This window comes from Chrysochloris asiatica, unplaced genomic scaffold, assembly GCF_000296735.1.
Source record: "Chrysochloris asiatica unplaced genomic scaffold, ChrAsi1.0 scaffold00038, whole genome shotgun sequence".
Lineage (NCBI taxonomy): Eukaryota > Metazoa > Chordata > Mammalia > Afrosoricida > Chrysochloridae > Chrysochloris > Chrysochloris asiatica.
Window position 1 is genome coordinate 18,197,893 of NW_006408556.1, and position 17,082 is coordinate 18,214,974.

The following is a 17,082-nucleotide window of genomic DNA, read 5'->3' on the forward strand; positions in this document are numbered from 1 at the left end:
GAGGATGTTTCTCTACCATCACAGGGTGAACAGAACAGTCTTGTTGTATTACCTTTGTATGAGGTGTCTCTAAAATTCTATTTACAGATGAATTCAACCAGGGTTTCAACCAGTGCATTTCAGTCTCACACTCTGCTGAGAATGTGCACTTCCACCTCAGATATACTCGATCACAATCTACATTTTTAACAAGATGCCCCGGCGATTCTTATGTATACACAAACTCTATAAAATTCACCTGGGAAATCTTGTTAAAATGTATAATCTGATTCAGTATATCTAGGCTATAAATGCAATTCTCAACACAGTTTGAATCAGAATGAACCAGTTTAAAACTCTGCATATAATGAGACTTTATCAGTTTATCCTCCCGGATTAAAGTTGCTGAAGATAATCCAAAAACAGCTGCAACCATACATTGACTAGGAACTTCCAGAGGTTCAAACCAGATTAAGAAGAGGACATGGAACAAGGGATAGTGTCACTGATGTCAGATGGATCTTGGCTGAAAGCAGAGAATATCAGAAAGATGTTTACCTGTGCTTTATTGACTATGCAAAGGCTTTTGATTGTGTGGATCATGACAAACTATGGATAGCATTGTGAAGTATGAGTATTCCTGAACACCTAATTGTGCTCCTGAGGAACCTGTACACAGACCAAGAGGCAGTTGCTCGAACAGAACAAGGGAATACTGAGTTGTTTAAAATTAGGAAAGCTATGTGCTAGCGTTGCATCCTTTCACCATACTTATTCAATCTGTATGCTGAGCAAATAATCCAAGAAATTGAATTATATGAAGAAAAATGCATCAGGATTGGAGGAAGACTTATTAACAACCTATGATATGCAGATGATACAACCATGCTTGCTGAAAGCAAAGAGGACTTAAAATACTTAATTGATGAAGAGAATGTAAAGAAAACAAAACTCCTCACTGCTGTACCAATAAATAACATCAAACATCAAAATAAATGGAGAAAAAATTGAAGTTGTCAATGACTTCATTTTGCTCAGATCAACCATCAACACTCATGGAAGCAGCAGTCAAGAAATCTAACAATGTATTGCATTAGACAAATCTGTGGCACAAGACCTCTTTAAAGTGTTCAATAGCAAAGATGTCACTTTGAGGACTAAGGTGTGCCTGACCCAAACCATGGTATTTTCAGTAATCTCATGTGCATGTGAGAATTGGACAGTGGATAAGGAAGACCATAGAAGAATTGATGCATTTGAGTTTTGGTGTTGGAGGAAAATATAAAAAGTACCATGGACTGCCAAAAGAACAAACCAATCTGTGTTGGAACAAGTACAACTAGAATACTTCTTGGAAGGTAGGATGGCCAGACTTCATCTCTTATACTTTGGACATATCAAGAGGGACCAGTCCCAGGAGAAGGATTTGTTGTTTGCTAAAGTGGAGGGTGGGAGAAAAATAGGAAGACCCCCCAATGAGATGGATTGGCACAGTGGCAGCAGCAATGGTTTCAAAGGTAGCAAGGGTTGTGAGGTTGGCACAAGACCAGGCAATGTTTCTATTGTGAATAGGGTCACTATGAGTCGATACTGACTTGATGGCACATGGCTACAATAACAACAATGTGGGGAAAGTTACTTCTCCTAACTCTCAGTTCTTATTGACTCTGGTCATTCCATAGATGAGATGAAAGGTGAGGACCAGCATGTCTCAACAATAATTCCAGCTCTTCCTCACTAAGTATCAACTGGGGCAGGCTAAGGAAAAAGAATGGATGCTAGGTTCATTTAGAAATGACTTGAGACTTCCTGGATTCCTCATTTGGATACCAAATGCTCTATGGGACCAACTGTGATTTTTCTTGAATTGTTGGTAGTCTTCATATGTGGTTTTTCTCCTTTAAAAAAATAAAGCTAAAAGGGAAAAGGCTCCCACAACTTCTTGGCTTTCACAAACTTTAGTGTGATGAGAAACACATGGTTGACCAGTGCCTGGAAAACAGTTCTGGGGATTCTACTGCCCCCTAGAGATCCCTGGCGGTGCTGTAGGATAAGTAGTGGACTGCAAACCACATGGTCAGCGGTTCAAACCCACCAGCTGTTCTGTGCAAGAAATATGAGGCTGTCTGCACCTGTACAGATTTACAGTCCCTATATATAGCCATTTTGAGTCAGAATCAACTTGATGGAATTGGGTTTGTTTCTGGATTTAGAGACCCAGACTCAGGACACAGCATCTTGGCCCCAGCCTGAGCCAGTAGGAAAATCACAAAAGGTTGGTGGGCTGCTGTGGGTAGACCAGTAGGATTGTCCACTTGGGACTGCATTTTTAGTTTATTAGTGTTTGCTGAGAGGTCATTTTGGCACCTACTCCAGTCTGACAGGTACAAGGGTATCTAAGTGACATTTAGATGGGGGTCTCTAGGATGCTTGATTGGCAGCTTTCTGTGAACATGCAATTTAACAATGCTAAGACCTGGTGTGGCACTGTGAGTTAATGCGCCAGACTGTGAAGCCTTTTGAACTGCAAAGTCGGTGGTTCAAGTTCACCGGCAATTCCTCGGAAACCCTATACAGGGTTGCTATGGGTTGGAATCGACTCGACAGCACTTAACAACAACAAGACTTTGTTGGACCAGTGACGTAGAAGGAACACACTTGGTAAAACCTCCTAGACACAAGTGCAATTCAGAAAAGGCCCTGGGCAGAAAGGGATAAGGACAGGAGTCATAGGGGAGGGAGGAGAGAGCGTGTGTCAAGCAGTGCTTTATCCTAGTTAGATCATAGAGACTCTTTTGTCAATCTGATGAAAGCCACTAATTCCCCTCTTCTGTAAGACTGTGCATGACTATTAGGACATACAATTCCACGGGTCTCCTGGGTCCCCTTGGTCCAAATGTGGCTGTATTTGGGGGAACCCTGAGTTAGAGAAAAGCCTGAGAAAGGCTGAGCTGTATTGAGGATGGAGACGTGGGGAGACTCTGGCTAAGTTAGCTGTGAAGAATCACAGAGCAGGAATAGATCTGAGGTCATCCTTTCACTGATGGGGGACTGAGGCTAGGAGCAGGTGTAATGGCACATCCAGAAGTCTAACCAAGGTCCAGGTGGGACACTGTTCCTCACTGTTTTAGCTGGCTTGGGACAGCATGACTGTTTTGAGACACTGAAGCAGGGTTTCCAGATGAGGACCATAGCAAGGCAACTTCATAGAGTCTCCAATAAGTCAGAGACACAATGCAGACAAATGTGGAATGAAGCAAGGTGAGCAGAACACAGCTAGATCGAATGAAGGGAAGTGTAGGGAAGTTGTCGAGAACCCCAGAGATGCATGCAATCACAGAGCAGAGAAGGAGCCAGCAAATAGGGCTCAAACCACTTAACAGAAGTGTCCCTATTCACTTGGGTTACAGACCCATGTGCCTACACTCCCTCCCAACTCCCTAATCCAGAGGTCTGGCAAAGACATTCAACTGTGTGGATCATAACAGACTAAGGATAAATTTGTGAAGAATAGGAATTATAGAATGCTTAATTGTGCTAATGTGGAACCTGTACATACATCAAACAGAACAAGGGGACACGGAATGGTTTAAAATCATGAAAAGTGTGTGACAGGGTTGCATCCTTCCATGATACTTATGCTGAGCAAATAACCTGAGAAGCTGGCTTATAGGAAGAAGAATGTGGCATCAGTATTGGAGGAAGACTCATTAACAACTTGTGGTATGCTGATGACACAATCTTGTTTGCTGAAAGCAATGAGGCCATGAAGCACTTACTGATGAAGACCAAAGATTATAGACTTCAGTACAATTACACCCTAACGTAAAGGAAACAAAAATCCTCATCACTGGTCCAATACACAACATCAAATAAATGGAGAAAAGATTGAAGCTGTCGAAGACTTCAGTTTGCTTGCATCCACAGTCAGCACTCATAGAAACAGCAGCCAACAAATCAAATGACATATTGCATAAGAAAAATCTGCTGCAAAAGACCTCTTTAAAGCGTTCAAGAGCAAAGACAATCAGTTTGAGGACTAAGGCCACCTGACCCAAATCATGGTATTTTCAATCAACTCATATGCATGTGAAAGATGGACAGTGAATAAGGAAGACTGAGAAGAACTAATGCATTTGAATCATGGTGTCCAAAGAATATTGAACACATTATGGACAGCCAGAAGAATGAACAATTTGTCTTGGAAGAAATGCAACTAGAAGGCTTCTTAAAAACAAGGATAGTGAGACTTCCTTCACCCTTTGGGTCATTTCTCCGGAGTGACTGGTCCCTGGAGAAGGATATCATGCTTGGTAGAGGGTTAGCAATAAAGAAAAAAAGATGGATTGGCACAATGAAAGCAACAATGGACTCAAACATGCCAATTGCAAGGATGGCACGGGACCATTGTGTTGTGCGTAAGGTCGTTACGAGTTAGAGCCACCTCGGTGGTATCTAACAGCAACAATGACAAAAATATATGCCATACATCCTAACCCTGTGGTTTTAATCCCATGTGGGAATGTTTTTTCTTTGCTATGTTAATGAAACAGTGCCAGGGTAAGGTATATTTTATATCAGTCCCTTCTAAGATGTAAACCAAGACGACTGGGTACAGAGAAGCAAACGAGCATAGACCTTATGCCCAAGAAGACCACCAAGAAGCCAAGGAACGAGGACCTTCCATCCAGAGTGACAAACAGAGAAAGGGAGCCTTCCCCTAGCGCTGAGTTCTAGTCTCTAAAATGTACAAAGATAGATTTGTTTGTTACAACAGAAATACCATAGCCAGTGGCTTTTTCTGTTATGGCAGCACTTAATAACAAAGACAGCAGCTTTCTGCTCTCAGTGTGAACATGGACTGTTCTCAGATGGATGGGTGACAGAGAAGCTTTCTTAGGAAGAATGTATTGAAGCTTTAATTAGAACATAACCTGGAGTTCTTTGTTTTGCTTTGCTTTTTAACAGTAATTCACTACATGTGTAACCCAGGGCAAGTTTCTTAACCTCTCTGTGTTTGGTTGGTTGGTTATGTGCCGTGGAGTCGGTTCCGACTCATAGCGACCCTCTACAGGGTTTCCGAGGCCGTAAGTCTTTACGGGAGCAGAACGCCTCATCTTTCTCCCGCAGAACAGCTGGTAGTTTTGAACTGCTGACCTTAAGGCTTGCAGCCCGATTCGTAACCACTACGCTACCAGAGCTCCTTCTCTGTGTCTAAGTTTCCTCAATTGTAAAATGAGGGTAATAATAACCCCTACCTTCTAGGGCCATTGTAAGGATTAAATAAGTTTTCTTAAACACTTCAGACAGACCAAAGTAAGGACAACATAAGTATTGATAAATGAATAAGGCTTTTAAATCAATAGACAATTGAGTAGACAAATCCTACTTATTTTAATTGCTAAATATTTCCTAAATCCATTCAGCTCCTCTCCTCTCATTTTACTGCCACTGCCTTAGCTCAGCCCTTGTTTGTGGCTCCCCTGGAAGACCTATATTATCTCCTTCCCCCAACTTTGCCATCTTCTGCCCCACCTACCCTTCAAAGTAAATCCTAAAACGGACTCTCCAGATCCTTTTGCTTAAGACTCTTCAGTGGCTACCCTACAGGAACAAGTCCATGCCTTGGTCTATCTACGCATAACATTATTTGTTTTTTAATAATATTATGATTGCTTTAATCTCTGGGTACAACATGCTCTACTGAATACGTCCAGACTCTGGTCAGTTTTAGAATTCATCCCTTTTCTCTTTATCCCTGTTTTCAGTCAAGAGCAGCTTATCTACCCACGTGGTCTCCCCCTTCTCTTTGCCCTTGTCAAGAAAGGAACTGCTCTCATTCCATTTGTTCATCTGTTGAATTACAGGGTCAGATTAGGCTTAGACAGATTTATGACTCTTGTTTATAACTTAGTATGGTTTTAAGTCACTGAGTTACTTCTCTCCTGGCTTATTTTCATTTCATCAGCTTTCGATTCTTGTTCTGAAAAGAGGAAGCCTTTGTCCTCACTTAGAAGACTTTCAGGCAAAGTGAACTGGAGAGAGGGCTTATCTGTGAGGACAGGGGGCGATGTCTTCCAGTAGTTCACTTCACAAGTGATATCTACTCTGAGTGGATGTTGTGAAGCAGTTGGGAGATTGGTAGCCCTTTGGAGGTAAAGAGAGGGGTCCCACACTCTCTTTGAAAAGAGAGTCCTATGCACTGGATTGATGAGGTTCCTTTGGAAATCTGCCTTCTCAAAGTGAACACTGTGCTTTTTAAATTCCAATGCAGACTCTTTCCCTTTCACTAGCCCCAGAAACAAGCAGTTGATTACTTTTCAGGGGTCAAGGTCTCCTCCAAGAACTCTTCGATCTTATTGACGTCCGTCTTCACGTCCCCATTGAAAGTCAGGAAAGGCGGATGGGTCCCAGGGGCTAGGTTGTGGAGGTCAGCTGGCTTCCTGTAGAGAGAGGAAGAGTCAGGTGTTAGTTTATACTAGGGTACTTCGTGTTCAGGGAAATCGAGGGCTTCAAGCTGCAAATTAGACTCCCTGTGTGGTCCCACATACCCCTCGACAGACTTGTAGTGTGGGGTGCATGGAAGGAAGATAGAAGGAAGCTCTGAAGGGAAGGTATGACACAGGAAATTCTGTTGGGTGCAAGTTAGTGAGAGAGAAGTAAGTCAGGAGGAAGGACACGAAGTACCACTGAAAACTGGAGAATGATCATAGATGACCATGTGAATTCGTGTGAAGCTTCAATTACCCAAGGGGAGAGGAACTTTTTTGTTTCCTTTCAAATCAATTAGCTTCACAAAATATTATTATACAGAATTGCAACCTTTAAAAAGTAATTAATTAGATCACACATTCATCCCAAAAGATGATCTCAGGAGGAGGATTTTGTAATAATATTATCTTGGGATATTGCAATCATAATGGTGCAATTATTGCAAGAGGGCAGAGATGATTTTTTTAAATACAAAGATTTGGGAGCTTGAGTTATTTGACCATCTTGAGTACTTCTATTCTGTGGAACTTAAATTCTAATATCTAATAATGAATGTTTAACAAGACGTCCTGGTTTGAAACTGTAGTATAAGTACTGGACTGTTAACTGCAGGGTTTTCAGTTCAAACCCACCAGCCCCTCCTTGGAAATCCTATACAGGGTCGCTCTGAGTCGGAAATGACTCAACAGCACTTAACTACAACAATGCCAGTCTTTAGTCAGACTCAGCAGAACACTTTTTTTTTTTTCATCTATGTTGTTATTGTGTGCTGTTGAGTTGGTTCCAACTCATGGAGACCCTTTTACAGGGTTTCTAAGAGAGTCTGGTGGATTTGAACTATAGGCCTTAGGATGAGCAGCCCAGGGTTTATCCTACAGTGAAGCTCCTAATACAGCCTTTGTTGTTGCTTACTGCTGTCAAGTCAATTCTGACTCATATCTACGCTATATAGGGTTTCCAAGGAGCAACTGGTGAGTTTGAACCACCAACCTTGTGGTTCAAACTGATCTTGTTGTCCCATGCTTTATTCCACAGTGCTACACTGGGACAGCCTTTGGGTATCCTGAAATAAAAACTATGAGCTTAAATCTAAATTATTAAATGAAGGTATTGTCAAATATCTTTTGCTTGCTAAGTTTCTAACATGGACACACTCCAGGTCCTTGTGAAAGCTCATGGATTTATGCCCATTGAGTCCAAACTCCTGAGGGGAATGAATTTGGCAACAAGAGCTACTATTCCTGAGTAAGAAGCTCTCTGGCAGTTGGAGATTATGAGAACAGGGAGCTTGAATTGTGCCTGGCATATAGAAGGTCCTCAATAGACATATATTCTTAATGTGTACTACATGAATAGGAGTGCAGAGACTCTATTGGATAAGCCAATAGAGTGTGGTGCCGTGAGTTAATGCACCAGACTGCAAAGCCATTTGAACTGCAAGGTTGGTGGTTCAAGCTCACCAGATGCTCCTCGGAAACCTTATACAGAGTTCCATTGGTTGGAACTGACTTGACGGCAATTAACAACAAACAATAACTACAACATTAGATGTTCAAGCCCACCAGTAACTCCTAGGGAGAAAGAAATGAGTCTTTTTGTTCCTGCGAAGATTTACAGTCTTGGAAACCCTATATGGGGTGGCTATGAGTCAGAACTAACTCAATGGCACTTACAACAACAACAATACATGAATCCAGCATCCATTTTTAATTTGTTCAAAACAGTGATTTCTTTTCATCCAACTCAATTCACAACTTTATATAAATGGTAAATGTTGCAAGAGAATTCAATTAATTTATATAAATTGGTTTACAATTGAGATCTAAGAGAATGTTGAGTAAGTTAAAAAATCAGAAATATCAGAACCATCCTTGCCATTCAAACTGACTTTGCACATTAACCCACAGCACCACACCAGGACTGAGTGAATATAGGGAGAACCAACCAATCACTATATTGCTAGAGTGTTGGTACTACACTATATTCTTACTTTCAAAGTATTTCTACTTTGTAACTTAGTTCAAGACATGCTATTTATTCTTAAATTTTTAGTATTTAAGTTTTACTAGAAAGCTATTATGTTTCTTGAAATGTGATTTTAATTCTGTTCAGCATCCATAAATTGAATATATCCTATTGAATCAGAGATTGTACTTATTTTTGAAAAGTTCTCAGGGCCCTTAAGTTTTATCTTAAATTATAAGCAATTTATTCTCCAAGTAAACAGAGCTCATCAAGGGATCCATTTCTTTTTATAGCCAGCTTTGCTAGGTGCAATATGTTCTCGTAGGTGAAACGTACGTATAATAGGCAACAAATTCATTCTCTGAGAGCAGAGAAAGACTTTTGGAGTACTTGTGGGATTCTGAAAGACATCTAAGATAACGAAAGCAACAGTCCTAAATTACCTAGAGAAGAAAATGGTGAAATTCTGGACTGTATGTTCAATTGAGCAAATCAACAATTAATTAATTGATTTAACTGTATATACTTAGCCCACAGCACTGCTAGGGGTCATTCCTGGTTTGAGCTGGGTGTGTAATAGCTAGCTATAAAAAAGGGACTGAATTATTAGGAGCATCCAGTCGATTTCAACTCATAGCAACCCTATAGTTGTTAAGTTTCAACTCATAATGACTCCATGTAGCAAAGCAGAACGGCCCGATAGGGTTTTCAAGGCTGTAAATCGTTAAAGGTAACACATGGCCTTATCGTTCTCCCATGGATTGGCTGGTGAGTTTCAACTACCGATTTTTCAGATAGCAGCTGGAGTCCTGGTGTGGCTCTGTGGGTCAATGCGCCAGACTGCAAAGCCATTGGAACTGCAAGTTATGCGGTTCAAGCTCACCAGCTGCTCCTTGGAAACCCTATACAGGGTCGCTATGGGTTGAAATTGACTAGATGACACTTAACAACAACAACAGCTGGATTTTTAATGGCTGTGCCACCAATACTCCTGTAAAATGTCCACTAGGAAATAAAGAGACCTTGTGCTTTTCTGGGCCTTTTTAAAGGAGTCCGGGTGTGGTGCTGTGGGTTAATGCGCTGGACTGCAAAGTCAGTTTGAACCACAAATTCGGTGGTTCAAGCTCACCAGTCATTCCTTGGAAACCATGTACAGGGTCACTAGGGGTCAGAACCAACTCGATGGCACTTAATAATAACAACATACCAGTTATGGAGTCCTGGCATGGCATTATAGGATAAGCATTCAACTGCAAGGTCGGTTTCAACCACAAAATTGGCAGTTTAAAACCACCAGCCACTCCTCAGAAACCCCTATATAGGGTTGCTATGAGTCAGAACTGACTCGACGGCACTTCACAACAACAGCATTAATGTTAAAGGAGTCCTAGTGGCTCAATGGTTAAGCATTCAAGTAGCCAACTGCTATTTGAAAGTTTGGCCGTTTGAACTCATCTAGCAACTCCTCAGAGAAAGGACTGGTGATCTGTACCCACACAGATTATAGTCTGCGGGGCAGGTCTACTCTGACAGGGAGTCATTATGAGCTGAAAATAAGCACAATGACAACTAACAACAACAGTTAAGTTTCAAGGACTGGCTTCTGGCTTCTGCCAGCTGATCTAAAGGCAAGAGCAAAGGTGGGGCAAAGTGAGAAGTAGAGTTGATGACCTGAGGACAGTGGAGATGGAGAGGGTGAGCTAAGAAAAGTGGGAGAAACAGGGACTACTGAAGGGGAATCCCACATACAGGGCTCGAACATCAAACCCACCCTAAATGCTCTCTCTCTGAGGATGCAACATTTCTGGAGAAGTAGAGAATGGGAAACATTGCATGGGGAAATTAAAAAAACAAAACAAAAACAAATAAAATTCACAAGGATGGGAAGAGGAGTCTGTAATGAAATAAATTCCTGGCGTAATCCATTTGGGAGGGGAAGAAAAGAATTTCAATTACGGTGCTACTCCCCTGTCGTTCCCCAAACAGACATGCTTTCCACACATACTTCTGTGGCACTTGGAACTCCTTAGACAATAGAGACAGAAAGTATTTTAAAACTCTAATTCATTTTGTCCCTTTGTTTACTTTGTGTGTCTCCCTTGTTTCAGACAATGAAAGGACATTCTTTAGTTTCTCCTCCTGGCTTTAGAGCTGATATAAGACAGTGAGTGGTGCTTGGCTTCTCAGATGGAAGAAGAAATCACATCCTGGTGTGTGTGTGTTTTTCTCTCTGAGACTCTAGGGAACAGTGTCCACTGGATTCTGACACCCTTGTAAAGTAAAGCTCATGACTCCCAAAGCTCAGTTGGACCCTGCCCAATGGGTGGCCAGCCCTTAGTTGACCCTTTCAGCATTTACAGTTGAAATAACATCATTAGGATTTGATTGCATATACCCACTGCTGTCAAGTTGGTTCCGACTCAATGCAACCCTATATAGGGTTTCCAAGGTTTTAAGTCTTTACACCAGCAGACTACCTTATCTTTCTCCTTCTGAGGGCTGATGGGCTTAAACTGCTGACCTTGTGATTAGCAGCCTGACGCCTAATGCACAGTGCCGCCAGAACTTCTTTTAATTACATATTTATGTTGCTGATGTTGCTGTTAACGTGCTGTTGAGTCAGTTCTGACCCATAGCAACCCTATCTAGGGTTTCCAAGGAGCAGCTGGTGAGCTTCAACCACTGACCTTATAGTTCAAACTGACTTTGCAGTCCAACGTATTAACCTGCAGCGCCACACCAGGACTCCTTAGTTACATATGGTGGTAGGGGTGATGTGCCATGGAATCTGTTCCAACTCATAGCGACCCTGTACAGGATTTCTGAGGCTGTAAATCTTTATGGGAGTAGAAAGTGTCATCTTTCTCCTGAAGAACAGCTGGTAGTTTCGAACTGCTGACCCTGAGGTTAGCAGCCCGATTCATAACCACTATGCTACCAGAGCTCCTTTGTTCTTGTTAAGTGACATCAAATCAGTTCCAACTCATAGTAAACCTATGAGGAGTGGCTAATGGTTTTGAACCACTGACCTTACTTATAGTAAGAAGTTCAGTGTATATATATAACTTTTCTTGGCAATAAGAAGATTTCTTTATCTTTAATACTGGTGTTTGATACTTTACTGGCTACCTCAAAGGGGTGTTGGCAGGAAAGATGTGATAACAGATGTGAGCAAGTAGCATAAACATTTGGAGAATGCTAGGGTTGCTCCCCTTCCTAGGTTGAGCTCCAGCCAGACATACAAGTTCACTCTTACAGATGATAATCCAAAATCCTCTAATACTTCATTGGAAGAAGCTGGTTTTTCAAACTAGACAAAAGTCTCCTGCTTGTTTTAGTTATCACAGACTCTAATAGCATAGTTGATGCACGTTTCTTTACTTGATAGACACCAGTTAGTTAACTACTATCGAGGATATAAAGAAACTGAAAACATGGCCCCTGCCTGTCATTGAGAGACTTGAGGTCATTTGAAAGACAAAAACATCAAAAGGCAATCTGATGTGTTATAAAGAGCATGGGATATGAACCAAGAAAACTGGGTTTTCAGTAGCATTCCCTCCAATTTCTAGCTGGGCACCTTGGGCAAGTCACTTAAAAGCACCCACGTCAGTTTATTTGTATAAAATGAGGAAACAAGACTTCCTCCATAGGACTATCTGTTATGTGATTATTTATTGGACAGTACTCACCAGTGATAAAGCGTTAGGACTATAGTTCTCATTACTAGGTGAAATGCTAAATGATGATGCAAGACAGCATAGCCAATAGGGGCAGGTGAGTTTGGAGGGCAGTTGGACCGATATGGTACGTTGAGACTGAAAGTGGGAGGAGGTGGGCATGCTCACAGGGAAGATGGGACAGAAGTTGAACCTGGGGGCTGGACACAATCTGGAGACACAGGAAGCACCCCTGCTAAGGGCTGGAGGCTGCATGGAATAAGAGTAGCAAAAGGCCAGTGTGGCAAAGATAAGAGTTCTTGACAAAAGGTGCTGGGAGATAATGCTAGAAAGAAGCTGAGAAAAGACAGAGGAGGGTTCAGGATGCACTGATACTGTGGGCAATGGAAAGCATCAGAAGGTTTTCTGAGCAGCAAGAGCCATGATTAGAGAACAATTTTTAGAAGAATAACCTTATAATGGAGTCCTGGTGTGGTGCTATAGGATAAGCACTGGGTTGCTAACTACAAGGTTGGCAGCTACTCCTTGAAAATGCTATGCAGCGCTCTGATTGGTGACCACGTTCATCACCAATAAGAGGAAATGAGGGGAAAGCAGCAATGAAGCTGCGAGCTAAGCCCTACAATGCTCAATAAACTCCTGTGAACCTGGGTGGAGACCTAATTGGCCAGCAGTGTGCCAAGTCCAGGGGACTCTTGGACCCAGATTCAGTGACATAGCCACAAACGACTAGAGTGGACAGTGAAGCGTCCAGCTGTTAAGAAGAGAGGGCACATGCATAAGTACACCCACACTTGAAGATAATACTCACTTGACCTGGCTTCAATGGCTGGAGGATCAGAGCTCAAACAGAAGAAGAAAGAAGAGGGAAAAAATAATAATCTGATACAATTTGATGAACTTGACCTACACCTATGGAAGCAGTAGCTCAAAAGAGTGAACAAATCTTCACAGCGAGGATCATTCCCACCCCCTCTGCACATGGAGAGGACAGGGATGGGCAACTCAGACATTGGCTACCCAGAATGGGGGGCGGTGGGGGGGTGGCTACAGAGGCAAGAAGTGACTGGCTTACAAGCTTTCAAGAGGGAACCTAGATCCAGAGGGTGTGGAGTAAGGTAGAATCTCCACTGAGTGCTATCCATTCTGCCTAGTCAGGGCTGACGAAAGGAGATGCAGATAGTTCTCCTGCGATACAATAGCGAATAATTGCTATCAAGACTGATTGTAAGGGCTGGAAATATAAAGGTGGATGTTTTGGGGCAAAGGGAGGAGAGTAATTAACCTTACAGTCTAGGAACGGAGGTCCCTGGGACCATCAAAGGAGAAGAGCAGAGAATAGAACCCTACCCAGAGAAGCAGTGGTGCCAGGGATGGAGGCAGATAAATGAGGTGGGGAGATGGAGCTGCTGGAGACTTTGGACCTGGAGAGAGAGAGGGGCGGTGTGCGGATGATGGGGGGCAGGCTTGCAGGGTATACCCTTTGGTTGATCGATGATGCATAGAAGGGATTGTAACCATGGCAAGGAAACGATATATGACGGGATCAATGTGAAGCTGATGTCCTCCCATGTAAACTATCACATAATTCACAATAAAGCCCCTCCCAAGTGTCAAAGATTAGAAAATGGAAAAGCAAAAGTGTTATGGATTGAACTGTGTTCCCCCCCAAAAGTTATATTGAAGACCTGTCTGTACCTACAATATGACCCTGTGCCTGGACATGTGACGTTGCTGGAATACGAGACATGATCTGGGTCTCAAAGCCCTGAAGACTCTGGAGAGTAGGTAGGATCCCCCAGGATGAGGGCATCAGGACTTCTGAAAGGGCCAACTCTTATATTTTTAGATGATCTGGCCAAATATTCTTAGTTGCATAGCCAATATCCATTCCTCCCTTTGTCCTTGCTAAACACATGTTGCTAATCAGTGCAACGAAGTGCCCAACCCAAAGTGAGATACCTCCTTCTGCAGCCTCCTTTGTAACTAGGGGATGGGTCCTGTTACACAATTCTACCCAGAAGACTGGTGGGAGCCATAGGAAGGTTTTTTCCCTCCTTCATGGAAGGATCTCTGTTCCCTGCAGCTAAACACATTCCCCATAAATGTGGTGCCCTTTACCTTTTCAGATCCACGGTGGTGACATTGAACACAACTCCTTTCAGCCAAAGGATCATAAAGAGGCGCTGAGAGAAAGGACAGTTGCCGATACTTTCTCCATCGATTCCAGCCTACAAGGAAGAAAACCAGAGTCCTGAGTTGTCATGTACATATTATCAACAAAGAACACAGGATTATAACACCAAAACCTCAGTCTGAGAACAACAACAAAAAAAAAACCCAACAGTCTGAGAACACGACTCATACACGTCCAAGCAAAACCTCAAAGGGCAGAAGTCATATTTTACTCATCTATGTCCTCTAATGTCTATAGAAGGCAATGTCTGAAACAATTTAAGAGTGCAATAAGTATGTACTGCACTGAATTTGAGTCTCCCGAATCACAATTATATAAGATTGTAACATTCTGAAACTATAGAACCTTAGCATCACAGGATAAAAGACCTTGAATATCACTTAATTTAACAAAAAATGATACTGGAATTCCAGCTTCTATATCTCCAAGTAGTCATCTAGTTGTTGTTAAGTGCCATCAAGTCAATTCCAACCCATAGCAACCCTGTAGAGGGTCTCCAAGGAGCTACTGGTGAGCTTGAACCACCAACCTTACAGTTCAAACCAACTTTGCAGCCTAGCGCATTAACCCACAACGCCACACCAGGACCCCCAGTCATCTAGTCTATATGCCTAAATAGTTCCACTGACAAGTCATTTCTTTTCCTCAAAGTAGTTCATTCTAACTGAGAATTACTCTAAGAAGTAAAATGTTTTGGTTTGCTGTACCTTGCCGTAATAATTTCCTCCGGGGCTTATCCTCTAATGCCCTTTGGTCCTAGCTCTATGAGAATTTCATGAGTACAAATACCTCAGATTTTGAAGCCCCTCTCTCAGTATATTTAAACAAGTCAGCAAGCCCAAGACTTAGTAGTTCTGACTAGTACTTGACCTTTTTTTACTAAACAAAGGCATATTGATTCTCGATTACGTGCAGAACATAGGAGACAATTGCATGGAGGATTTAAACATGTATTTCCTCAAGGAGCTTATGGGCTTCCGTGCTATGGGAAGAAAGGCCCATAGCACAATAACAGCTACATCATTATTGAGTGCTTGCACACTTTTGCTTATTAAATTCCCCTTCCTGCTATCCTCTTCAAAATAGGGCTTTGTTGGGGTTTTGCTTTTGTTGGTGGTAGTGTTGTTTCACATGTCTGAAACACAAGCCTATCTCTACTGCAAGTGGGCTGTAGAACAACGAGTTTTGTATTTGTTTCAAGAAAACACACGAACAAACAAAAACTAAACTGGAGAACCAGCTTTTGTATAATTTCTTCCTGCTATGTTTTTTGCTGCCTCCCAATATGGTCCTTAGAGGAAGAAATAACTCTTCACCCTTGTCTGGGATCATTGGTTCTATGGCAACTGTCGTCTCATCTCAGTAAGCCTGGCTTCCAGGGAGGCCATGGGCATTAGAAACCCCCAGGCATATGTGCAAAGTTCCCAACTTCATTTATTAGAAACTCCAAAACCAACCAACCAACCAACCACCATCCTGGAACGGGAAGTTACTAAGATTTAAAAAATTTTTTTTTTTTAAAGAGAGGCAGGGGGAAAAAATGCATTTAGAAAGACTGAGACGGGGAGGTAGTGATGGGTCTTCTTTCAGACATTAGATACTAATTGTGGGCTTATTCTACCTTGAAATCATAGCCATCAGAAGCTCAGGTTCATAATGGGAAGCAGGAGCTTTTTACAGTGTTGGTTGGAGGTAATTGCTATGAAATGACAGCTATTTTGCATTCCTCTTAACAACCCCAAGAGCCCCACTCACTATTCAGTGCTAGGAGTAGGCCCACTCTGAGTAACTGAGACAGCATGGACTCTGTTGTATAAACTCTGAATGGTGTCCACAGAGCTAAAATTACCGACAAAGCCTTAGCCTGCAGGCCACACTCAAAACAGACAACTATATATTTAGTACTAACTTGAATTTGTAGTTTCAGTTCTCTAAAACTTTCCCAGGAAGCACTGACAGATACCTGCTTCTTGGTCCTTTTAGTTACCCAGACAAAGGAACTGCCAGGAGGAGTTACAACTTAAGTGCTTAAAATCAAAAACAAGAGCCATATCTACATGTTGTCAACCATTTCCCTCAGGAAAAGGGGAGGTAGGGGGTAGCAGAGGGTAAGGATAAGAACATTAAATGAGGAATTAGTAAAATATAGGAATTTCCATTTGTTAAACAAAATTAAACAACATATGCTTTAATATATATTTTATAAAAATACAAGATAATAATTTTATAGAGAGTTACAGAAAAAAACAGTTATAGTTATATAGAAGGACTAACGTTGAGTGCTTAACCACTTGTGCCACACAGAGACATCTACCATAGACATTGTTGATGTTGTTAGGTGCCATTGAGTTGGTACCGATTCATAGTGACTGTATGCACAACCTTCAGTATGGCTTGCATCTCAATGTAAAGAAAACAACAATCCTCACCACTGGAACCAATAAATAAGATTCATATAAGTGGAGAAAAGATTGAAGTTGTCAAAGACTTCATTTTGCGCAGATCAACCAGCAACACTCATGGAAGCAGCAGTCAAGAAATCAAAAGACTTATTGCATTAGTCAAATCTTCTGCACAAGACTTTAAAGTGTGCAAGAGCAAAGATGTCACTGTGAAGATAAGGTAAGCTTGATCCAAGCCATGATAGTTTCAATAGCCTCATATGCATGTGAAAGCTGGATAGTGAATAAGGAAGACCATAGAAGAATAAATGCATTTGAGTTTTGGTGTTGGAGGAGAATATTTAAAGTACCATGGACTGCTAAAAGA

General features: G+C 41.9%; 1 protein-coding gene across 2 annotated transcripts in view; it reads right to left on the reverse strand.

Moving 5' to 3' along the window:
- The window catches only part of CLIC5 (chloride intracellular channel 5), a 209,545-nt gene that overhangs the window by 48,533 nt on the left and 143,930 nt on the right, over positions 1–17,082 (reverse strand). For both annotated transcript variants that reach the window (XM_006860526.1, XM_006860527.1), the window contains exons 2-3: positions 14,238–14,347; positions 6,297–6,422 (exon numbers count right to left, since the gene is read on the reverse strand). In XM_006860526.1, coding sequence (XP_006860588.1) covers positions 6,297–6,422; positions 14,238–14,347 — 236 coding nt within the window. The remainder of the gene's footprint in view (positions 1–6,296; positions 6,423–14,237; positions 14,348–17,082) is intronic.